Source organism: Saccopteryx leptura, chromosome 1 (assembly GCF_036850995.1).
Source record: "Saccopteryx leptura isolate mSacLep1 chromosome 1, mSacLep1_pri_phased_curated, whole genome shotgun sequence".
In the NCBI taxonomy this organism is placed as follows: Eukaryota; Metazoa; Chordata; class Mammalia; order Chiroptera; family Emballonuridae; genus Saccopteryx; species Saccopteryx leptura.
The window spans coordinates 156,124,627-156,150,084 of record NC_089503.1 but is presented as its reverse complement, the minus strand read 5'-3'; the positions used below and the strand labels follow the sequence as shown (position 1 = coordinate 156,150,084).

At 44.5% G+C, this 25,458-nt stretch overlaps 1 protein-coding gene across 4 annotated transcripts; it reads right to left on the bottom strand.

Moving 5' to 3' along the window:
* Nucleotides 1-219: 219 nt before the first annotated feature.
* On the bottom strand, nucleotides 220-25,458 carry HMGCS1 (3-hydroxy-3-methylglutaryl-CoA synthase 1). Of its 4 annotated transcripts, XM_066378252.1 has the most exons (13): nucleotides 25,346-25,458; nucleotides 24,438-24,623; nucleotides 19,378-19,438; nucleotides 11,829-11,961; nucleotides 10,262-10,719; nucleotides 9,368-9,493; nucleotides 8,710-8,874; nucleotides 5,999-6,164; nucleotides 5,029-5,199; nucleotides 4,465-4,571; nucleotides 3,579-3,704; nucleotides 3,186-3,349; nucleotides 220-1,949 (listed from the first exon to the last, which is right to left on the bottom strand). In XM_066378252.1, the coding sequence occupies exons 5-13, from the start codon at nucleotides 10,707-10,709 to the stop codon at nucleotides 1,860-1,862; spliced, it is 1,563 nt and encodes a 520-aa protein (XP_066234349.1). In that variant the 5' UTR covers nucleotides 10,710-10,719; nucleotides 11,829-11,961; nucleotides 19,378-19,438; nucleotides 24,438-24,623; nucleotides 25,346-25,458; the 3' UTR covers nucleotides 220-1,859. The 4 variants fall into 4 exon arrangements, with proteins under 4 accessions (XP_066234349.1, XP_066234338.1, XP_066234331.1 ...); XM_066378241.1 differs by lacking the exon at nucleotides 11,829-11,961; XM_066378234.1 differs by lacking the exons at nucleotides 11,829-11,961; nucleotides 24,438-24,623 and having other exon boundaries at nucleotides 25,346-25,396.

The window sequence follows — 25,458 nt, the reverse complement described above, 5'->3', positions numbered from 1 at the left end:
ATAAAACCCCTGGGAGCACCAAACACCACTCACCTTGTCAGTCTTGACTTCTGAGTGCCATGTTTAAATCATGTTTTCAAATGTTTATTGAATAATGAACAAATTAATTGGTGAATGAGTAAACTGAGATGACATGAACGCCCATATCTGAATACAGATTATTGATTTCTTGCCTAAATGTTAGTTCAAAAGGGAAAAAGAATACTCAAATATCTGAAATATTTCTCTAAAACTTTATTCAGTTATTCCCCTCACTGTCTGTGAGGTGTACAGTTAATTCTCTGCCGGTATTACTAGGCCTGCCCATTGCTGGCAATGGGCGTTGAGAAAAACCTATTTTCTGACACCCAAACGTTCAATTACTCTTTCCAAAACACACCAAACTCCCAATACTTGTGAAAGTATTGCATGCACCATTTCCCCATCAGTCTTTAAATCTGAACCTCCATCATCAACCTATATCAGTAAGTGTTAAAATGAAATTATTTTAACAAATTATGACTGTACAAATCAAAATACCACTAGTTAATATTAGACAAGAGTATTTTACAAACAGTACATATTACCTTGCAATTTGTAACATTACATATTTGTGTAAGTTCATTTTAGATAAGTGAAACTTCACAGAATTGAACAGCAAATAAAGTTTAAAATTTTAATTCTGTACATTAGTTCCAACTATCTCTATTTTACAATCTATAAGGCTCATGTCATTGTTCAGCACCAAAAATATCTACAGAACTGTCTAACCAGTCTTACTCTACCATGTGATAGTTCCTTTTAAGGTAAAAGTCTGAGAAAATGCTTTACAAATCCTACTTCCAGATCTTGAAGTGGAACATTCGTTTTGGCTGATCAAACTATGTAAAAACTTGGGTTTCACTTTTTATTTTCATTAAACAGGTTTGTTTTTTTTTAAAAAAGGACATGAATACTTACACCATGACTTTAGGCTGTCAGTCTTCACATTGAATTTATAGCACGGAAGCCTAAGAAGTCACCTAAGAATGCCTTGCCCTATCCTTCCTTTTTAAAATTTTTAAAAGGCAGCCAGAAAAATGTTTTCTTTATTTTTCAAAGTAAGGTACAAAGGTTGCAGCAACAAACTTTCTCATACACAAGTTCTAGTAAGAACTCCACGTTGTGGGCCTGAGCCAGCGTGGCTGAGTCCGCAGCTCCCAAGAGTACCAGGTGGGCGGCCCAGACGCCTGCCCAGGGCGGCACCGCTGTCAGAACCCTTTACAATCACTCGTCACCACCGGCCTGGGTAGAGAGCCACATTCCGGTTCCCAGAACCAGAGTTTCCATCCCAACTCTTCTCTCTCTTCAGAATGTACAAAGTTTAAAAAAGAACGTCTGTCTTGCCATTTTCAAACAGGGTTTGTGCATATCACATGTAAGAGCACACATTCTTTATACTAGAAGCTTTTTTCAAAAACCACAGGTACTTTCAGCAATTTTATTCGTTCAAAGTATAAAATTCTTCCATGTTCACAAAAATTAAAAATTGACTAGTATCTCTGCTCTTTTCTGCCGGAAGCACACGATTCATCAAACCACATTAAAAAACTAATAAGCTTCATGCATACACATGGCCGGAGAGGTATGAAGTTTCACAGAGCCCTTAACATCACTGGAGTACGGTAAGCACTGGCTAGATCACAACAGAAAGCATATTAGCAAACTGAGCAAAGCGACTTCCCCAAGAACGCGGTGGTTTTCCAGGCTCCATGTCAGTCACATAAAAATTTAAGCAATATGTAATCCTTTAATATTGTCCCCAGACATCCCATGCCCAACCGTCCCATACATACCAGCCCCACCCCCCACACGGAAGGCCCGTGCCGCCCAGCCGTTCCTCAGTGCTCCCCGTTGCTGATGACAGCTGCTTCCGGGTCGGCTGCTGTCCCCGGGAGTCTTGGCACTTTCTTAGCCGGGCTTGGAATATGCTAAAATCAAAGGGGAAAAGTTGTGTCTCTTTCTTTTTTCTTTTGAGTCATGTGCTAATAAAAGTTCCAATGGAAAAACAGAGAAAACAACTTTGAAGAGGTTTGTGCTAAATATATATTCTCTGTTCTTAGCGGGAACTAAATATCCATTCGTTACCTTATGGTGAATTTATTATGCAATTATCAATATAGCAAGAGAGAGGGGAAGGCCACAGAGATCTATCAGACACTGTATTCTACTTGTTACATTTTGCATTCATGACTCAAACTCTAGAAGGTTGACCTGCTACCTAATTTGTATAATAGCAAGAAGACTGCAGGCCCCAAATTTGGGGTGAGCAGATAAGTAACTTCAAGGTTATAAAGTCCTTGGTTGAAGCCTAATTATCTAGTCTTTATTTTGTATTTTTCTGAAGTGGGAAGCAAGGAGGCAGAGACAGACTCCCACATGCACCCGATCAGGATGCACCCAGCATGCCCACCAGGGAGTGATGCTCTGTCCATCTGGGGCCTTGCTCCTTTGCAACTGGAGCCATTCTAGCACCTGAGGCAGAGGCCATGGAACCATCCTCAGTGCCTGGGCCAACTTTGCTCCAATGGAGCCTTGGCTGCGGGAGGGGAAGAGAGAGAGAGGAAGGAGAGGGGGAAGGGTGGAGAAGCAGATGGGTGCTTCTCCTGTGTGCCCTGGCCAGGAATCGAACCCAGGACTCCTGCACGCCGGGCTGATGCTCTACCACTGAGCCAACTGGCCAGGGCTATGAAATCTTTAAATGTCTTACAGCCCCGTCTCTAAAATGGGCCCAGTATCATATATTGCAAAGTAGTTTGTATAAGGGTTAAATTAGAGAACATAAATGAAGTACCAAGCATGGCAGAAACACAAAGCACAGCTATTACTGTTAACTCCTGGTAATTCTGACCTGTATGAAGAGGTGAGGGCCTCACACCTTGCCCTGATTCCCTCACTAGACATACCCTGGAGATCAGCTTCCCTTTAAATTCTGGTATTATAAAACCTAGTATTGACTGTGCATTTTAAAAATGCTAATAATTTAAGTGCAAGGACTTTATAAAATTGGACAATGGCACAGCAGTCGTCCAACCCCAGAGCCCTGCGCAGAACGTCCCTGCTTCCCCATCCTCCTCTAGGTGGCCAAGCCTCAGCTGGGTGCTGCAGGCGCAGGGCCTGGAGCAGCAGGTGCACCAGGGGAAGCTCAGGACAAGCATGCTCCCTACCTCAGCCGCTGAGCTCGGGTGCACCAGCCCCACTCCTCCGTCCAGAGTGTCCTCGCTGGGGGAGGGTCGCCGGGCGTAGGTTCTCCTGTGCTTCTCGTCCACTCTCACGAGGTACCATGTCCCTTCAGCTAGCGAGTCTACCGGGCTCTGCGGGATGTAGTTGACTAAAGGAAAGGGAGAGAATATAAAAAATTAGTTGTGACATACAACTTATCTGGCAACAAATGAGAGAAGTTCCATATTTCCCTCTAGTTTTTACCAGCATCAGATCAGTGTGAATACAGCCTAGATATATGAAAACCCTTGTCTTCCATGTGACGTCACAAGTGTTGCTGTGCCCTCTAAGAGGCTCTGGATGTACAATTGTGGACATTAACAATGTAAGGTTTTTACCCAGGTGATGAGTGTCCTCTCTGAGCTTCATGCTTTCAGTAAAGACAGCTGGTGCCACACAAGTTCTCAAGTCAAGCCTCGATTTAAGATCACATAAACTTGCTGTTATTTTATCAAGAGCAGATCCTATAATAATAAATAATTCCAACATTAAAAGACTAAAAATAGCATGTCCAAAAGCCTACACAAATGTTGCCAAAAGGAAAACTGGCTGTCGTTCAGTTACACATAGACGGGATCTGTCTGGCCGCTCCCTGTGCCGTGCCCAGCTCTGTGCAGGGTCAGCCAGAGCCCCGGGCAGGAAGCAGACAGGTGGGACCAGGAACTGCAACTGGCTTGTTGTCTCGGCAACCCATGACAGCTTTTAAAGCAATGCCAAGTGTACCATCACTTTTTTTCAATGCTTTTGCTTCTTTCAGCTCACGAAAGGCACAGAAATTTCCTTACATATAGCCAAGACCATAAAGCTATAAAAACCAGATAACGTAGATATTAGTGCACAATAAGAAATCATTTCGTATTACTCAGGTGATCAGACTCGATTATTAAACACTCAAACCTGCCTTTCCCAATTACATGTTTAAAACATGAGATAAAAGATAAAGTTATTTACCAAAAAAGGAAACGTCAAAAACACTTATACCATAAAATATGTTTAAACTGATACTTCTTTTCTGACTTGGAAGGCAGGCAAGAAGACACCCTCACTCAGACACAGCCCTGCCCCTGGCCCAGTCCAGGCAGATTTTAGACTGGAGTACAAAGCTGGCTACGGGAGGAGTAACGACGATGGCGACGTGGTGACGACCCACGGGGCAAACTGGGGAGCTCGCCGGAGACGACGCCAAGTCCCCTCAATGCAGCCCTGCCGAAAGACAGCGCTCACCTGGGGTGGCATCCTGTGTGACTTTGAGGGAGTACAGCGTGGCAGCCAAGCCGGAACCGTAGGAGAACACACCAATCCTCTTCCCTGCCAGCTGCTGCGGCGAGTACCTGTGTGGCAAAGAAGTCATTAGGAAGGTTCCTCGATCCAAGCAACGGTGGGCAGGAAGCTAGGAACAGGAATAAAAACCCATCCCGTGGCCTTAGGGGCCTAACCAAAAGCTTCTGCCTTGCACAAGCGCACTGAGCCAAGCACTTTTCTCTCTGAGAATGATGGGGCTTACTTAGAACAGGTATTTTACCATACAACAAGCTACCTTGCCAACCCCGGGTTTATGGCTCAACTGTAGGTCAGGAATAATAAATCCATGAGAACAGTAGCCAGAAAAGCCAGGTGACACTGAATGCTCTGGACTGACTGTGGCCTCACCCAGGCAGCCTTCATGTCAAGGGACAATGGGCCAGAGAGCCTGGGAATAAAGCAGCTGCCTGTGATCTGGCACCAGACCTGGTCTTAGAACCCAAGCACACCCCACGCGAGAACTCAAGCAGCCCAGACGGTACTCACTGTGCTAGGACAGATGCGAGGGAGCCGTACACAGATGACGTGTACATATTTCCGTTCTGATTTGATACGAGCAAAGACGCCTTTGTTTTCTGATTAAAGAGTTCAGAACTAGCCTTCATAAATGCCTTTTCCACGTCTCTGTCAAAGTAGGTATCTTCTAGTTTAACATCCCTGGAAGATTTGTAAAAAAGACAGTTTTAGTGTTCAAAGACTCCATTTTTATTGTATTAGACAGTGCACCTAATTAATGTTCTAATCTGCCCGTGTGTTGTAACTCTGCTTTTCATGATTCCATTTGTTAAAAGCCAAGTAGGATGTTATGGAAGACAGAACAGTTGTAGATAGAAAACCCTTTTTTTCAAAGTTTTTTTTTTTTACAATCAAGTTAAGAGAATTTGAGTCTAATGGGGTGATAAAACCACTAAAGCACTGTTGTCCCCAAAGTATACTAGTAGGCCCATAATGTCTACTTAGTTAGAAGGGTCATTATAGTGTAAGAACCAGGTCTCGGAAGTTGGGTAGAGCTGGGTCCGCGGGGGAGGGACCTAGGCAGGGAGACAGCGGCGCAGCAGGGCAGCAGCCAGGGAGCCCTGGAGGGGGTGTGACGGAGCATGGAAACGGCCCGACACTGGCCGTGAGCAGGGTGGAGCTGGGCCCGGGGACAGAGAGCAGCAGGGAGGACAGCGCGGACACTGTGTGACACAGGCACGTGTGGGCCCCTCAGTGTGGTGATGACAGAAGGGAGCTAAAAGTGGAAAGCGGAAAATCTGAGTGGGAATGATGACAGAATTCGTGTAGGTAAGCCACCACTTCTCTGGGACTGGTTTCTTCACTGATGACATTAATCAATCAGACTAGATTACTTCTAAGATCCTTTGACTATAAAATGTCAGGTCTGTACAAATAATGGTTTAACACATATAAAAATGCTCTCACACAGAAGGAAAACAATCCTAACAAGTCCTCTTACCCAAAGGCTTCCAAGCCACTGTAGATACTGTTTTTATCTCTGTTCTGGTCATTAAGGAAGTCGTTCAGCAGCATCCGGGCCAGAGACTTCTGAACCAGCTTACAGTAGGGTGAGTGGAAGATCATGAAGCTGAAGTCATTCAAGGTAAAATCTCTATCATTCCCCTCTGAAAAAGAAACCCAAAGGCATTAGAAAATCCATGTAGGCCACTGAGTTTTGAAGTTTTATTTTTGAACAGAGCTAGGATATTTTTAGTATCTTTAAATCACAACCAAAAATATACTGTACCATGAAATAGCTCTATGGTTTAAAATTCATATCACAAAGACATTCAGGGGTAGAACAATATACACTACACTATCACTGTTTTTCACAAGTGAGAGTCATAACCCATTAGTGAGTTGTGTCATCAATTTAGTGGGTCAATGCCTATATTTTTTATCTTAAAAAATTTGTTTTGGGCCCTGGCCGGTTGGCTCAGCGGTAGAGCGTCGGCCTGGCGTGCGGGGGACCTGGGTTCAATTCCCGGCCAGGGCACATGGGAGAAGCGCCCATTTGCTTCTCCACCCCCACCCCTCCTTCCTCTCTGACCTCTCTTCCCCTCCCACAGCCGAGGCCCCATTGGAACGAAGGTGGCCCGGGCGCTGGGGATGGCTCCTTGGCCTCTGCCCCAGGTGCTAGAGTGGCTCTGGTCGCTGCAGAGCGACGCCCCGGAGGGGCAGAGCATCGCCCCCTGGTGGGCAGAGCTTCGCCCCTGGTGGGTGTGCCGGGTGGATCCCGGTCAGGCGCATTCGGGAGTCTATCTGACTGTCTCTCCCCGTTTCCAGCTTCAGAAAAATACAGAAAAGGAAAAAAAAAAAAAAAATTTGTTTTGCCTGACCAGGTGGTGGCGCAGTGGATAGAGCATTGGACTGGGACGCAGAGGACCCAGGTTCGAGACCCCAAGGTCGTCAGTTTGAGCACAGGCTTATCTGGTCTGCTGAAGGCCCCTGGTCAAGGCACATATGAGAGAGCAATCAATGAACTAAGATGCTGCAACATCTGTCTGTCTGTCCCTATCTTTCCATCTCTCTGTCACAAAAATAAATAAATAAAAATTGGGTGTTTTTTTTGTTTTTAATGAAAGTAGAAAATAAACTGCATAATTTGCAGAATGAATAAGTAATTTCATGACATTTTTGTTCAAGTTTAGCATGCATAAGTAATGTTAGGTGTATTTCTTACTGTGATCCTAATAAAGGTAGAAAATCACTGTATTGTTGAATGTGTCCTGAGAGACAGTGTGACATATCACATACAGCAAGAATGCTTCTTATCTAGAGCTACTAGGTTCTGAATACCTGTTTTCTAATCCTCTTTCACAACCTCTATAAAGCACAGCTGGACTACAGGGTAAGCATATTTTATGTGATACTATGCGTTTTAACAGCATTGACCCAAACACTGTCCTTTCCACACCTCAAGATTTTGTTCCATTCAAGTTCTGTCAGGATGTTGTTTTGTAGACCAGTGGTCCCTAACCTTTTTTGGGCCACAGACCAGTTTAACGTCAGAAAATATTTTCACAGACTGGCCTTTAGGGTGGGATGGATAAATGTACAAAATAAAATTATGCGACTGGCGTAAAAAACTGTGGTATTTTTAAATATAATTGTTGAACTTACAAGACAAGCATCAAGAGTGAGTCTTAGACGGATGTAACAGAGGGAATCTGGTCATTTTTTAAAAATAAAACATCGTTCAGACTAAAACATAAATAAAACGGAAATAATGTAAGTTACTTATTCTTTCTCTGCGGCCCGGTACCAAATGGCTCACAGACCGGTACTGGTCAGCGGCCCAGGGGTCGGGGATCACTGTTGTAGACAACATGCTGTGATGTGACATCTACTGCCACGTCCATATTCAAGTTACATCGTGAAGTCTGCCACTCTTGAAGTGGTCATCAAAGACATAGGCTGCTTGATGTTTAACCAAGTGTCCTAAGCATATACCTGAGGTTGTATCATCATTATTTTTATTCTAAAAAACTATGCAGCTTAGATTCTAAAAATAATTATAAAGTACACTACTGGGGGAATAAAGGGAACTTTTTTTAGGGTTAGATAAAGACTAATGATGACATTAAAAAAGCAAATATGAATTCACAAGTCAATGCAAATGGGGGAAAGGGAGATCACACTTTAAAAATTGAGCTTCACTAGTTTTCTCTGGATCACAGCTGCAAACTAAAACCTTGTGAAGCCCTGGCCAAATAAATAGCTTGGTTGGTTAGAGCATTGTCTCGATGCACAAGGTTTGCTGGTTTGATCCCTGATCAGGGCACATACAGGAGCAGGCCCATGTTTCTGTCTCTCCCTCCCTCCCTTTCTTCTAAAATCAATAATTTTTTTAAAAAAGCACCTTATAGGAATGCCTTTCTTGAAAGATGAACAGAATTAAAGTTACTTTCTTTTACCCTACTTCTGGTTTTCTTACTGGGGTAAGTCAACCTAAGTATTTTCGCAGAGATATTGTATACCTCATTTCCAAAGCTTACCTCTTTTCCTAAATTACCCATTCTCCAAAACTACAGAAAAATGCTATTTGGTGAACGAAGCAGAAATAGTTCAAGGACACTGATGAAGGATGCCCAGGAAGCACCTGCTCACTGAAGACTCTGGCACATCATCACCCCCAGAGACCGAGCCCAGCAAGCCGGAGAACCCCACCTTTCTGCCACTTGGCATGGATCTTTTTGCGGTAGACAGAGTAGCAGCGGTCCAAGGCGCTGAGGTAGCACTGGATGGACAGCTTCCCATCCACAACGGGATATTCAGAAAGCATGTCCGGCTTGTAGAAGTCATAGGCATGTTGCATGTGTGTTCCACGCAGTCCTGTTAGAACCGAAAGGAAGATGTCAGGGTTTCTGCTTCTCGATGGTTGCATGTGAGCACCACTGGGGCCTTCCTTAACAAGTCACCCCTTGCCAGTGTGCATATATAATCACCCAGGAAGTCAACACATGATTAAAATAAAACAGGCTAAGACTCCTTGGGTGTACATTTTCATGCAAGTTTCATAAGTCTTACTGGGAGACTACAATTTCTTTACTGAACTGAAAACAAACTTAACATTTACTGTGCCTATGGGCAAGTTACTCCTTTAAGTTATTAAACCCAATGTAACCCATTTCACTTCTCTGTAAATGGAGAAGTATCTCTCGTCTCATACAATTGCTGTGAAGACTAACTATAGTAACACACATACCACACTTAGCAGCAGGTGGTACCTGCATTGAATGAACAGTCACTACTAGATTCTATTTTCAAATCTCTCAGCATATTGTGCTAATTAGAGAAAACACAAAGAACTTTCACAAACACTCACCTCGCTCAATAATTAAAGGAGCATTGGGCCCAATGAGCAGTGCGACGGCTCCCACTCCGCCGGTGGGCCTGGCGTTGCCTGTGGCATACACAGCAATATCTCCTGCAACTACCAGGGCATACCGGCCTGAAAAACATGGTTAGCGCAAAAGCAGGTGAGCCATACTATAGATGTTACGCTGGAAATTGAAGTGCTACATTTTCCCCACAATATGTTTTCCCCTTTTTAGGTAAAGAAAGAAAATGGTCTGACTAAATTTGATAATTACCCAACATGTGCCTGACAGGTAGTGGCACAGTGGATAGAACGCTGACCTGGGACGCTGAGGTCCCAGGATCATAACCCCGAGGTTGTCAGCTTGAGCATGGGCTCATCTGCTTTAAGTGTGGGGTCACAGATGTGATCCCATGGTTGCTGGCTTGAGCAAAGAGTCACTGGCTCGATTTAAACTCCCTGGATCAATGCATGTATGAGAAGCAATTAGAGTTATGCAACTACAAGTTGATGCTTCTCATTTCTCTCCCTTCCTAAGGCCTGACATGTGGTGGCAGTGGACAAAGCATTGACCTGGAATGCTGAGGTTGCCAGTTTAAAACCCTGGGCTTGCCCGAGTCAAGGCACATACGGGGAGCAACTACCATAAGTTGATACTCTCCCTGCCCCCACCTTCTCTCTCGTCTCTCTAAAACAAAAAGAAAAATAAAAAAAAATTTTAATTATCCAACATGATAAAGATAACTGATTCATCATACAGGTGAACTGAAAGTCATAGCTATATTTCTGAATATATTCCAATAAGCAAAGTGGTCATGTTTGCATATGTCATTAATTAAAAGGTTATTTGGGCCTATTCATCCTCAAGGACCATTTCCTTGAGACAGAGACGTAACGTACCATCCCACGAGCTGGACTCGATCCAGTTCACAGCGTTGAAGAGCGCGGCCGTGCCCCCATAGCAGGCATTCATAGTGTCTACTCCTTCTATATCTGTGTTCCCAGACTCCTCAAAGAGCTGCATCAAATTAGTCTTCACTGACTTCGATTTGTCGATGATTGTCTCTGTTCCGACTTCCAGTCGCCCAATGCAATCGTAAGAAAGGCTATGTCTCTCCATGAGATTCTGAACCACAGTCAAGCAAAGAGAGTTGATATCTTCTCTATCTGTGCAGAAGCCCATCTTGGCCTGGCCCAAACCAATAGTATACTTTCCAGCGTCTACACCATCGTATTTTTCCAACTCTGCTTGGTCAACATATTGAGAGGGAAAATAGATCTCAAGGGCAACAATTCCCACATCTTTTGGCCAGCAGGCTTCTGCATTCAAAGGAAGTGAACCAGGCATGATGAAAGAGCTTTAGAAGAAAAACAAAAGCCATCGTTTGTTATATAATCTCAAGTTCAAAGTTGAGAAATCAACATTAGAGTTCAACCATCACCTAAAATATTAGTTTACTTTCTAAGTTTAGCATATTTTACTTAGGGCAGTCAATTTTAAATATGTAAAAGTAATAATATAGTAAGAAACGCTATTATTTAAAATTATTATCTTTCAAAAAGGTTTGCACTTTATTAAACATTAGACATCTTTAGATTTGAAGCATGATTATTACAAATAAAGGAAACTCAAATAAGATTCTTCAGTATTGGTCTGACTGGTGGTGATGCAGTGGAGAGTGTTGACCTGAGCCACTCTGGTCCCTGGTTTGAAACCACGAGGTCACTGGCTTGAGCCCAAGGGTCACTCACATGAGCAAGGGGTCACTGGCTCAGCTTGAGCTCCCCCCCAAAAAAATATATATGAGAAGCAATCAATGAACAACTAAAGTGAAGCAACTACGAGTTGATGCTTCCCATCTCTCCTTTCACTCTCCCTTCCTGTCTCTTTTTCTCTCAAATCAATAAAACATAAAAATTAAAAAAAGATTCTTCTGTGTTGTAAAGAACTATAAGATGAAATATAGTGACAATTTAGTATTATGGTCCACAAATCGGAATTCAAGTACCTGGTCTATTCCTGGCCACTCAAAGTTTAAATAAGTTAGTCAGTCATCACAGTCATTATTCATAGCTATTAACTTTATGGGACTTTAAAAATTGTTAGATCAAACAATACTGCATTCTTCATTGATCTTCTAAACAACCTCAGCTAGTAGAAAAACCACAATATAGAAGTCTACCAAGCCGATCTATATACAGCCCTGATGTTATGATCCTACCCTTCCAAAGAAGCCCCCTCCCAGAACCCAAATGATTAAAATTTTAAGCGAAGACAAGTTCCAGGACCTACCACAGGTTCAAATGCCAATATTCTATATTTTCTCTAACTAATGTCTAGGTGGTAAATAATCATAAAACCACAAGTATCACTTAGCTTCTAAATTAGAAAAAAGAAAAACTGATTTTAATTTGAAAACTGGTAAACCACACATTATTAGTATGGCAACTAACTCTTAGATAATACCTCTCAAAACCACTCCTCAAAGCCCAAGGTTGCTGGCGTGGCTGGAGCCCCCCGGTCAAGTATAAGAAGCAATCGATGAACAACTCAGCTGATGCAACTGTGAATTGATGCTTCTCATTTCTCTCCCTCCTGTCTGTCTCTCTCCAGAAAAGAAAAACAAACAACAAAAAACCCTCACAAACTTGTTGACCAAGCTACAGGAGTAAAGGGGCCAGTGGGTATTCAGATCCCATGAGCTCCCACTCCAACTGAAGCTGCTGGAGCCACTGTGTCCAATTCTCTGCCGCTGCTCTGGCACCCAGAGACCCACGCCTGCGGCTGCCATCGCCACACCTCCTCCCCTCTACCCCCACTGGGGTGCCCCCATCGCAGTCCCACCAGAACCCAGTTGGCACAGGAGTCAGAGAAATGGAGTTGTCAGGCTCTGAGGAGTGGCACAGCCCTCATTTTTATAGAAAAAAATTCTTCCCGTTAACTAAACTTCTACAACTCAGTTTCCTGTTTACGTACTACATAATTGGACGGTGTTGCCCAAGCGGCAGGATTTCAGCTCTTCAATGACATAAGGGCTTGGCTTACGAGAGTTACCTGGGTCAAACTGCTTCACTAACCTTCTATAGCATTTGCCAACTCACCTCTAATTTGACTCCTGAAAATACAAAGTCAAATCCTGTATTGGTCACCTGTCCTCTGCCACACTGCAAACTCTGGAATGGCGTTAGGTATAATGAAATTACAGACCACCGCCAAAGTGAGTTAAATGTTGAAATCTTGAGAGAATATCAAAAGTATTATAGAAAGGCTGTCCTTAAACCATGAAATCTAACCTTAGCCCATAAATCATCAAATTATGTATATATTAAAACCTAAAAAATAAGCACCTTAAAATATAATCTAACTTAAAGATCTTAAGCGGTATCTGTTGTATCTTCTTTCTAAATATTAGAATCATATATTTTTTCATTCAGCCAAACAACAGCACGTTGCATGTCTAAGATTTGAGGTGAGTTTCAGATATGACCCTCGCTCTCTCAAACATGGACTGTGTCTCTTGGGGTGGTAAGATAAATAATTAACAATAAACAGCAGAGACAGTCGCATTGTGTTTTAGGGAATTATGGGACTCAGTTTGGTGTAAGGGGCGTGTGTGAGAAAGGCTTCCGAGTCCCTGGTGCCCAACTTGAGTCTTAGCAAAGAGCAGGTCATCAGGAAAAGCTCTGCAGAAACGACGGTGGTAGGAGATTTTCAGCAGGGTGAATGGTGCACACAAAGGCACACCCCAAGGAACTATAAAAAGTGTAACTAATTTATTGAAGTGAAAGGTGAGGCCCAGTGAGTAGATCAGATTGTTAGTAGGTCTACATGATCACTGGATCCGGTCCTAAGGGTCTGGTATGATTAGGGAGCTTCAAGTTTACCATAGAGACAATAAGACATCAGAATATTAAGCAGGAATAACAGGGTCATATTTAGTGTTCAGATGAGTATTTTTCCAATTCTAAAATCAAGTCAGTGGATGATAAACAACACTTAAAAAAAAACAACAACAACAAAAAGCCAGGGAGTATCAGACTGTAAGCACAGGGTAAATATTTATATAAGAATTTTGTGTCAGTTATCACACCTCCATGAAGCGTGCTTCTCACAGAGGGCCACTGCCTCACAGTCACTCGTGCTGTCTAGAGAACGAATTTGAGTTAGGAAGCTGATGCAGCAGTCCCAATAAGATGGGCCATGAACTACAGCCTGAACTCTACAGCACAAGGCTTGAAGAAACAGCTTTAGAAAATATGAGAGAAGCAAAAAATTGGCAGGACTGTGATAGACTAGACCCGCAATTTTCAACCAGTGTGTCACAAAATTTTTTTAAATGTGCAGTACCTGACTACTTAGTCAGGGGCACTGACCTCTTTCCCTTAGATTGTCAGATAAAAACATGACAATAGCCAGGCAGCCCTCAGGGACTGGTTCATTTAGTGAGAGGCCGGCCTCAAGCTCCCTGGGGCCCCCAGGCCTCTGCGAGCCTCAGACTGGAGAGCACAGGCTGCCCATCCCTGTCCTCCACTGGCATCGCGACAATAAAGCAAGCTGCCCTTTTATGCTGAAAAATAAATAAATAAATAAATTACAAATAAAAATAATAAAATGACAACAGCCAATATAACAATAGCTACCCGGTGTGACTGAATCAAAATTATACTTATTTTATCAGATGGGCAAAAACATACTTTTAGATGTGCCGCAGAATTGTAGTAAATAGTTTAGGTGTGCCATGAGATGAATAAGGCTGAAAATCACTCAGCTAGATGTTAGGAGAAGGAGTGCTCAGGATGACATCCAGATGTGTAGCCTCTACTGTTTTAACTCGACTGGCTCACTGGTTCCTCTAATGAATACAGAGAAGCCCCTTTCCGTCTTGTTCTACCTTCCCCTTCTCCCACGAAACCATCAATTTCATAGTCTAAACTTGGCTACACTGGAACTTTTTTATTTTTTTAGAAAGGAGAGAGAGAGGGAGAGAGAGAGAGGAGAGAGACAGAGAGAGAGAAGGGGGGAGGAGCAGGAAGCATCAACTCCCATATGTGTCTTGACCAGGCAAGCCCAGGGTTTCGAACCAGCGACCTCAGCATTTCCAGGTGATGCTTTATCCACTGCGCCACCACAGGTCAGGCTACACTGGAACTTTAATGAAGATATAAGGACTATCTAATAGCACTAGGCAGATTCTTAGTGTAAAATAAAAGTAAGAATAAGCCTTCTATACAGTCCACAGAGAAGAACTCTACAACTACTGTTCTAAAGACCAGTCCGTATACTTATAAGAGGAGCCCCTCCTGCAGGCCAACTCTAAGTCACAAAAGCAGAAGTAGGAGTATTAGCCACCTTCCCAGCCTGTCCCACAGATTCCAACTTTTTAATATACTCTAAACAAGCTGGGGATAGTGTAATCTTCCCAGCCTGGCCCAATGGCTCACAATGCTTGCGGAAACGAAAAGGACAGGTATATACACCATCTTCTGAAGGTATAAACAAGTTTATAAAAAGTCATTAAAGCCAGGCTTTAATTCCAGAATTACTCTGTATGTACCATATTTATGACAACTAACCAGCTCTGATTAATTCTTGTATTACAGCACTTAAAAATAAGCTGTTGCCCTGGCCGGTTGGCTCCGTGGTGGAGCGTCGGTCAGGCTTGTGAAAGTCCCAGGTTCAATTTCCGGCCAGGGCACACAAGAGAAGCGCCCATCTGCTTCTCCACCCCTCCCCCTCTCCTTCCTCTCTGTCTCTCTCTTCCCCTCCCGCAGCCAAAGCTTCACTGGAGCAAAGTTGGCCTGGGCGCTGAGGATGGCTCCATGGCCTCTGCCTCAGGCGCTAGAATGCTAGAATGGCTCCGGTTGCAACAAGCTGTGCTCCAGATGGGCAGAGCATCGCTCCCTAATGGGCATGCCAGGTGGTTCCCGGTTGGGCACTGTGGGAGTCAGTCTCTCTGCCTCCTTGCTTCTCACTTCAGAAAAAAATTAAAAATAATAATAATAATAATAATAAGCAGTCATTCTTAAACTTCCTAGAGGTTAAATAAGCAGCTTGTTTCACTTGGAAAAACAAATGTAGCTTAACTAAAATAACCCACAGTCAAGGTGAATCATGGCTCTGAGGTTGGTGTGGAAAAACTATTTACATTGTCTAAATCAATCAGTAATGCTCATGCCCATTCTCTTGGCTAAGTTTTCATTATACTCTTAGTAAAAAGCAATCTTCTTTTTTTTTTTTTTTTCTTTTTCTGAAGCTGGAAACGGGGAGAGACAGTCAGACAGACTCCCGCATGTGCCCGACCGGGATCCACCCGGCACGCCCACCAGGGGGCGTCGCTCTGTCGCGACCAGAGCCACTCCAGCGCCTGGGGCAGAGGCCAAGGAGCCATCCCCAGCGTCCGGGCCATCTCTGTTCCAATGGAGCCTTGGCTGCAGGAGGGGAAGAGAGAGACAGAGAGGAAGGAGAGGGGGAGGGGTGGAGAAGCAAATGGGCGCTTCTCCTATGTGCCCTGGCCGGGAATCGAACCCAGGACCTCTGCACGCCAGGCCGACGCTCTACCATTGAGCCAACCGGCCAGGGCAAAAAGCAATCTAATGTGAAATATTTAGCTTTTGGTTAAAATTACAGAAGAGTTAAGATTAATTAAGAAAGGGAGAAAAATTATTACAGGAAAGCACTTTTTCCATGGCATTTCAAACAACAAAAAGTTTATATAATTTGTGGTGTGTAATACAGTGTGTCCATAAAGTCATGGTGCACTTTTGACAGGTCACAGGAAAGCAACAAAAGACAACAGAAATGTGAAATCTGCACCAAATAAAAGGAAAACACTCCTAGTTTCTGTAGGATGATGTGGCAGCATGTGCGCATGTGCAGATGATGATGTAACACCGTGTATACAGCAGAGCAGCCCACAGCAATGCCAGTCAAGATGTGGATGGTACAGAGGAAAGTTCAGTGTGTTCTGTGGCTCGCTAAATCCGAATCCGTGACCAAAGTGCAACGTGTATATCGGAGTGTTTATAATGAAGCGCCACCACATAGGAATAACATTACTCGGTGGGATAAGTAGTTGAAGGAAACCAGCAGCTTGGTTTAGAAACCCCGTTCTGGTAGGCCATCAGTCAGTGACGAGTCTATAGAGGCTATACAGGATAGCTACCTAAGGAGCCCTAAAAAAATCTGTGTGTGAGCCCACATCAAACTGCACTGAATAGGTATGAAACTGGGAGAGTTTTCCTTTTATTTAGTGCAGATTTCACATTTCTATCGTCTTTTGTTGCTTTCCTGCGACCGGTCAAAAGTGCAGCATGACTTTACGGACACACTGTATTTACCTTTATCCTATTAAGTGTATACTCTTATGTTGTCCTCTCAAATGCTCTCTGAAGTAGGCCAGATACAAATTAGAAATAGAAAGAAAAAAAAAAGGCTACCTAAAGATCTGAGATATTCACAATATGGTGTTAACCCCATAGAGAATGAGGTATTTCTGATTACTCATAATAAAAAAAAGTCTAAGCAGAATGGGTATTCTGCATAAAATATGTCAATTTCTTTTCTTTTTTTTTTTTTTTAATATTTTTCTGAAGCTGGAAACGGGGAGAGACAGTCAGACAGACTCCCGCATGCGACCGACCGGGATCCACCCGGCACGCCCACCAGGGGCGATGCTCTGCCCACCAGGGGGCGATGCTCTGCCCCTCCGGGGCATCGCTCTGTCGCCTGGGGCAGAGGCCAAGGAGCCATCCCCAGCACCCGGGCCATCTCTGCTCCAATGGAGCCTCGGCTGCGGGAGGGGAAGAGAGAGACAGAGAGGAAGGAGGGGGGGATAGAGAAGCAAATGGGCGCTTCTCCTATGTGCCCTGGCCGGGAATCAAACCCAGGTCCCCCGCACGCCAGGCCGACGCTCTACCGCTGAGCCAACCAGCCAGGGCCTCAATTTCTTTAAAGAGGAAGAAAGAAGTATACTTTCACCACAGAACTCTACAACCCTCTCAAAGCTATCTCCAACAAGAACATACCAACAGAAGACTCAAGTCTGTTCTAAAGGGAAGGCGCAGCCCTTCTGGGGGACAAAAAAGGATTCCAGGTCTTATTTCCTAGGAGGACACAAAAGGGACCAATTTGATCCTCTGAGAATCTTTAAAATTTGGGTATAAACAAAAACTGGAAAAGGGGGAGAAAGGGAAAGGCAGAGCAATCCACCAAGAATGCTGAAGCGAGAGCTACCCGACCGGGGGCATCCAGGACTGGTGAGCGCGGGGCTTTGGCATCAATCCATCAATCCATCCATCCCAGGGAGTCGAGGCAAGCCTCCTGAGTGAGTCTCTGCCTCCCCTCTCCCCCCAACCTCGGCTAATCAGTCCAAAATGCACGCCTGACCTTTGTCAAGAGGCTACTGAAAACTCTTCCAACTTCTCTATTATCTGGGATCAGTATCTCTGCACTAAACAAGGAGTCTCTAGAGAGCAGGAAGCGTGTCTTGTCCTTCTCTGTGTCTCCGGTACCCAGCCCAGCACTTGGCTACGGTGGAAACTGAAGGTTGAATAAATAAAATTCTACTAGCCTTTTAAACCAAGAATCAGAAGTAATCGCAGCAAATCATACTACCGAAACACATACACAAAATGGCAGAATCACACAAGAGGAGCTCCATGACAACACAAAATAACAATGGCCACAAATAATTAGATTATTGGTTCAAACAAATTTATAACCACTGTCTAACCTCACATAATCATAAATATCCATCCATAGCTGGCTACATATCATTTGAGGCTGTAATCTAAAAAGCACTGTTGGTACATATTACCTGTGATTTTTTTTCTGACTAAGCAATATGCATGGTTCTGGTTTATTATTTAGATTGAGTTCTCTTATGAATGAATTTCTTTTTAAAGTGAGGGGAGGGGAGATAGACAGACTCCTGCATGTGCCCCGACTGGGATTTACCCAGCAACCCCCATCTGGGTCCTATGGTCCAGTACCTAGTTATTTTTAGCACTTGAGGCTGACCCGCTCAAACCAACTGCAGGTTATGCATGAACCAATCAAGCCACTAGCTGCAGGAGGGGAAGAGGGAGAGAAAGAGGAAAGGGGGGTGGAGAGAGGCAAGCAGTCGTTACTCCTGTGTACCTTGACTGGGAATTGAACACGGGATATCCATACACTGGGCCAACACTCTTCCACTAAGCCACTGGCCAGAGCCGAATATTCTTAAAATTAGTTCTAGCCTGACCTGCAGTGGCACAGTGGATAAAGCAACAACCTGGAATGCTGAAGTCGCTGGTTCAAAACCTCGGGGTTGCCCGGTCAAGGCACATAAGAGAAGAAACTACGACAAGTTGATGCCACCTGCTCTTTCCCAACCCCCTTTCTCTCTCTCTAAAATCAATAAATAAAAAATCTTAAAAAAAAAAAAAAATCAGTTCTAGGCCCTGGCCGGTTGGCTCAGTGGTAGAGCGTCGGCCTGGTGTGCAGGAGTCCCGGGTTCGATTCCCGACCAGGGCACATAGGAGAAGCGCCCATCTGCTTCTCCACACCCCACCCCTCTCCTTCCTCTCTGTCTCTCTTCCCCTCCCGCAGCCGAGGCTCCATTGGAGCAAAGATGGCCCAGGCGCTGGGGATGGCTCCTTGGCCTCTGCCCCAGGCGCTAGAGTGGCTCTGGTCGCAACAGAGCGACACCCCGGAGGGGCAGAGCATCGCCCCCTGGTGGGCGTGCCGGGTGGATCCCGGTTGGCGCATGCGGGAGTCTGTCTGACTGCCTCCCCGTTTCCAGCTTCAGGAAAAAAAAAAATCAGTTCTAGCTTTTAACCATTAGTCTACTAAACTGAAAATTAGTCTCCTTCAGCATTATGGCATTAATTACTGTTTAAAGCTAAGAGTGTAACCCTATAAAGAGTTTTAAGGATATGTGGTGCATACGGATGATTATTTGCCTTGTGATAAAAGTTAAATTCCCCCTTCCATTCTAGAGGAACACTCTCTTCAGTAGCAGGACAGGACACCATACCTGTGTGAGGGACAAAGGACTTCAGTCTCCAGGTCTGTCACTCTGCGTCCTCCTTCAGGCACTAGGAATTCCAAATAAGAACTTCATTTAAAGTCATAAACTACCACACAAATTCAAATAATGACTTCAAATCAAAGTGAGTTAAAATAAATATTTCCTTGTCTAATCACATCATGTAGTAATGACTTTGCTTAGAAAAAATGGTACATAAAGCTTATAAATAAAACTTGCTCTTTTATTAGCTCTTATAGTGGTAGGCTCTGTCCTGGTAATGAATTGACATAAGTTCATGTTCAGGCTTTCAACCAAGTATAATGCTGGGAGAGTTGTAGTCTTGACTAAATCTGGGTTTTCAAGAACTGGGAGAAAGGGCCTGACCAGTGGTGACGCAATGGATAGGGCACTGACTGGAACACTGAGGTCTTTGGTTCAAAACCCAAGGTCACCAGCTTGAGCACAGGGTTACTGGCTCTGTTTGAGCCCCCTGGTCAAGGCACATATGAGAAACAATTAATGAACAACTAAAGTGACACTACAAGTTGATGCTTCTCATCTCTCTCTCCTTCTCAAAATCAATTAAAAAAAAAAAAAAGAATTGGGAGAAAGGAATGAGTTATGCTGGGATAACAAATTTCCAGTGTAGAGACTTACACATTCAAGAACTTGCTCAGCACTTAGGATCTTGTGGTTTTCACAATAATTTGTGCCTCTTTCAGCCTCAATTTTCTCATCAGTAAAATGAAACTAATATCTGCCCTCCTGGCTCATTGTGAGGGATTGTTGAGAAGATAAAATATGTGAATAATGCTATTATCCTAGTTCTCAGTATTAAAAAAACAACAACCTATTTTTTTAGTGAGATGTAATTATCTTCATTTATTTACTCTTATGCTCCTGGTTTTCAACTGGGCCACTTTTGCCCTTCCTAACCTTTTAGAGTGATTTCCCCCTAGGTGCTTGTATTAGGAAAAAAGCATTTGATATATTAAGACAAAGGAACATGAAGCTTTAGCAATATTTATATTATGTGATAATAAAATGGGACAGTGCCTGCAGCATTTTCCTTAGCCCATCAGTTTGGTAGGATTGTTACTTGAGATTAACAGTTTCTGTGTTTAACAGTTGCCTTATCTCTCTAATTACCGGCCAATCTGGGATCTGCCCAGAGACTACATGAGATGCTAAAGCTTTACTGCTTTTACATCATTAGATCATTAGGAGCTCTTTACCTTTTACTGCATTAAGATTGGTCGCACCTCCCAAAATAAATAAGTCCTGGGTTTTACAGGAAAAGATGACTACTACATTCTAAAAAAACCTCTTTGATTAAAGTACTAAATACACACTTTGAAAATAAAATAATCTAATTTTTGGTCTTTTGCTATCTCAAATTATGCTTCTGTGACCTGAAAATGAAAGCAGATCATGGAGAGCAGTCTCACTGGGAGGGGAGAAAACCCGGTTCCTTCTGCATGTTGAGACTATTTAGAAAACAGTAATATTTCTTCTTGAAGCCATGTATATATGTGTGTGCATCTGATACTATTTGGGCCAAGAAAACTTCCCCCACACCGCCAGTATTCCCACCTTCAATCTGGATTATTCAAACTGGGGGGAAGGACGGCATCTGAGATCTCCCCGGCATACGCTGTCAGTTTGGCTCAAATAAACTTTTATAAAATTTTAAAATAATAATAAATAAACTGGGCAAGAAGGTTAGGGGAGGAGGAGAAGGAGGGGGTAGGGGAGGGAAAGAGAGGCTGCAGGCCATCAGATTCTCAGGAAAGAGGCCTGTTAAACAGAGGCAGCCACTGCCACTCTGGGGGAGGCCGCCAGAGAGGGGTTTGGCTTTCTCTCCTCTTCTGCAACTGCTAGGTGGGTTTGCTGTTCTGACTACAACAACCCTGCTTAAGTCCCCAACAAGTCATCAGCTTATTTTCACAGGAGTTTTCAGAGCAAGCAACAGAACAGAGCAACATGGGTCAGGACGCAGTAAATGCATCACAAGTCGCTGGGCAGGTTCCCAAAGCACATTTGGAGACTTGGAGATGCACTGAGTTTGGCAAACATGAAAACTGAAGAACGATGAGACTGCCTGGGGCCAGACAGGTTTCTGCAGTGATGCCTCCTTCTGGGGTTCAGTGAGTACTCTCAATTCTTCCTTCTGGCTCCCAAGCCTTTATTCAAACAGGTGCTCAGAGAGGTGCAGCCAGTACACATTTTGGTACAAGATAAACTATAAGCAGTACCTGGTGATCTTTTTCACTAGTACAGCAGAGAAATTCAGGAAATTGAGACTAAGCCACCTTTCTACCTTAGGAGCAAGCAAGCAAAACTGCTGTTTAGAAAGCCTTGCCTACACTGTACACTCTGGTTTAGTTCTCTAAGTGTAAAACATGGACATCCCTGCCTGCCCCACCCCGAATTCCTGGTCTACTTCTCAGAGATTCTACTCATATTTCAAGATCCTGTTGTAGGCTACAGGCTACCTGTTCCAGGAAGGTTTCCTCGAGTTTTCTCATAGGCCCTGCACTCCTACAGCAGTCACGTCATTCACACTGGGAGTCTTCATATTTACACTCAAGAGAAACCTATGGGCAGTCTTCTTATCCACACTGGGTTGGGGGAGAAGATTCCTCTTGGGGGAAGGATTGTATTTTGAATCTTCTGAAATCCCTTTGAGACCTTAGAGCGAAGAGCACTCAACTGCCATTTTTTAAAGGGCTGAATTTGGAGATACAGCAATTAGAGGACAAATATTGCAGATTGAAGTACTTGTAGAAACCCTCACTAGTGAGTTCTTTTTGCTATCACTATGAAGATGAACACCAAAGAGTGTGCAGAAAGTTGGCATTTGACTGTTGTTCAAAGCAAATAGGAGGTTTCAGTTATTCCCAGATCCTAACCTGAAAAATGTAAGGAGTCAAATAGAATCAGAAAAGAACATATGTTGGTCTTACAATCACTTCCACATGCACACATACCCAACCAAAAATGCTACAAAGATCAAGACTGGGAGTTTGAAAGATTAGGTTTTCTTCTACTGCTCTAACCATACTCAGTTGACAGACAGCAAGTGAGCATCAGCATGTGCCAGGCATCAGCATGAGTAGATCATTGAGAACTGAGTCCTATGCTCACTTCAACAGCACACATACTAGAAAGAATTGAGTCCTACCACCCTCCCATTAGATTGGGTAACACGTTTCTCAACCTTTTTAATCCATACCACCTTCTTGAGAAACATAAAAAAGTCACACCTTCTATATTTGGTTTTTTAGTAACCCAACATAAAATTGTAAGATTTTATATTCCTTTCTAAATGAAACTAAACAGATTTTTTTTTTAAGTAAGAGGAGGGGAGATAGTGAGACAGACCCCTGCATGTGCCCCAACTGGGATCCACCTCTGGGGACAGAGGCTCGAATCAACAGAGCTATTATTTAGCACTTGAGGCTGAAGCACTCAGACCAGCTGAGCAATCCTCAGCACCCAGGGCCCACGATCAAACCAACTGAGCCACTAGCAGCAGGAGGGGAAGATGGAGAGAACGAGAAGAGGGAAAAGAGAAGCAGGTGGTCACTTCTCTTGTGTGCCCTGACCAGGAATCAAACCTGGGACAGTCAGACGCTGGGCCAATACTCAATTCAGAGAGCAAACTGGCCAGGGTCACAGAGATTCTGATACATAACCTATCAAGCTTGTCCATCCACAACCAACTGTATCACCCCAGTGTATAATTCAGTTCCACTGGATTATAATTTTAAATAATTCTAGGATATCCCGAAAACACATTACATCAATATCAGAGTTTTACATTTCCTGTGATAAAAGCTACTTAAATTCTTGATCAAAAATTCTCAAAATTAGCCCTGGCCAGTTGGCTCAGTGGTAGAGTGTCAGCGCTGAGGATGGCTCCTTGGCCTCTGCCCCAGGTGCTAGAGTGGCTCTGGTCGCAACAGAGCAACGCCCCAGATGGGCAGAGCATCACCCCCTGGTGGGCATGCCAGGTGGATCCCAGTCGGGCGCATGCGGGAGTCTGTCTGCCGGCCTCCCCGTTTCCAACTTCAGAAAATAAAAATAAATAAATAAATAATTCTCAAAATTGCCTGACCTGTGTGGTGGTGCAGTGGATAGAGCATCCATCTGGAACACTGAGGTTACAAGTTTAAAACCCTGGGCTCGCCCGATCAAGGCATATACAAGAAGCAATCAGTGAGCAACTAAAGTGAAGCAACGATGATCTTGCTTCCTCTCTCCCTCTCTCTCTAAAATCAATAAATCTTAAAAAAAAACTATTTAAAAAAATCTCAAAATCAATCTGTTAAGAGAAACAAGATATAAAAGCATTCTGGAGGAATATTTTAAATAAGATCAAAATCCAAGACCCAGAATTAGTCTAACAGATGACGTGGCCTTCTATGGCCTCAAACATAACATCCGTTTAACTCTCCCCATTAGAAACGCCTTCTGAGAACTGGAGTTACTGACGACTAAAGTAGAATTGAACTGAATTAAACTAGAATTGAAAAGCAGGGCAAACTTACAAACTCAGAAGAGAGAAACCTACAAAGGACAAAGAAATGAATGTCTTACTCCACTCTGGTTAAGACATGCTATTCCCAACCTTCTTAGCCTTACAAAATAACTGAAATTTGAAAAATAAAGTTTTGATTAATGAAAGAACACAAACTGCTTAGATGTCTCAAGCTACAAAGAACCATTTGGCACAGGTGGTAGTGACAAGGGCTTTCAAGCTGCCTTTTAACAGAATCTGTGCAATAAAAGTCCACACCCCATCTCATTAGGAGAAATCTGTTCACCAGATGAGCACTTCCATTTCTCTTAATTTTGTCATTCATCTCGCCCTTGTTTTTCACGATTCATCCCTGAAATAGAGCAAACGCTACTCTGCAGCGGCTTAACACATCGTCCTGCTGCAGTAGGGTGGCAGAGGCTCAGGAGGGGAGGGCTGCAGCGGCGGAGAGCAACCAAAGCACGTGAAGCCCTAAGGCCAAGGCCACGGGGCAAGCACGACAAGCGGGGACACCTCCCATTACCTGTGGTCCAAATCCCTCCTCCAAGGGGCTGTGAGCAATCCTCTCTCTACCCATGGTCAAGGCGGGACATACGTTTTCAAAGACTCCATGTACTTGGTTTTGAAATGTCCTTGGCTTAACCCAAAACCTCTTTCTTGTGTGTGAAGGCCAATTACATCATCCTAGCAGGTCAGGCTGGTCCTGAGGCTATTAGCAGGAGGGAGGTACAGGATTTCAGAACATCCGGAAACTCTGTGTTGTTTTTTTTTTTTTAAGTGGGCACAAAAAGTGTGGAGGTGGGAAGGTGGGAGGCAGGAATCTGTGATGTCCCAAGTGAGCACAGGGAGAAGCTGTCAAGAGCACACGTTCTCCGCCAGGTGAAATCCGGCTGCGATGCGTTCTTGCACCTGCGCTACAGAGGTAGCGCTGCCCACTCTCTTTTCTCCTACCCACTCCGTCTGGGCGGCAGGAGGGCACACCCCCCTGCCAGGCCGCCACCTGAGCGCGATCGCCCGTATCCTTCGACGTCCACCTTCCCCCTAGGCTGCGGGAAAGCCCTGGCAGCCCAGTCCCTTCCCACCCAGTGCCCCCACGAACACGGCCCGCCCTATCCCCTCCCGGTGGTCGCGGCCACTTCCCCGGCACCGCCAGGGGCTGGCTGTGCCACCAGAACCGCACCTTCAACTCCCTCTCACCCGCTCCCCTCCGCGCCCACCAGCTCATACCCGCCGCGGGGCTCCAGGTCCCCAGCAGGGGACCCACAGTGCCAGACTCCCGGCGGCCCACCCTCCGCGGCCAATGCCCCTGCCGCGAGCAGGACACAGCCGGAGCGCCTTCGGGCCTAGTCAAGGGCACCGCCTCCGCCCGGCTCTCACCCCGACCGCCGCCCCTCAGCAGTCCAGCTCCGGTCCTCCGAGAGGGACACTCACCCAAAGGTGACCTGGCAACCGCGGGAAAAGAGAGTAAGCCACGAAAGGCGCAGTGAGAGGCGACTCCCCTTGCGCCAGCTTTATAGCCGCCCACCCACCCGACTCCGGCACCG

Excerpts from the sequence above, each read along its gene's own strand:
- HMGCS1 (XM_066378252.1), bottom strand. The coding sequence starts at position 10,709 with ATGCCTGGTTCACTTCCTTTGAATGCAGAAGCCTGCTGGCCAAAAGAT. Across the intron at positions 8,875-9,367 it reads TCCTTTAATTATTGAGCGAG|GACTGCGTGGAACACACATG; the intron begins GTGAGTGTTTGT and ends CGGTTCTAACAG. Across the intron at positions 1,950-3,185 it reads ACCCGAGCTCAGCGGCTGAG|CATATTCCAAGCCCGGCTAA; the intron begins GTAGGGAGCATG and ends CTTTGATTTTAG.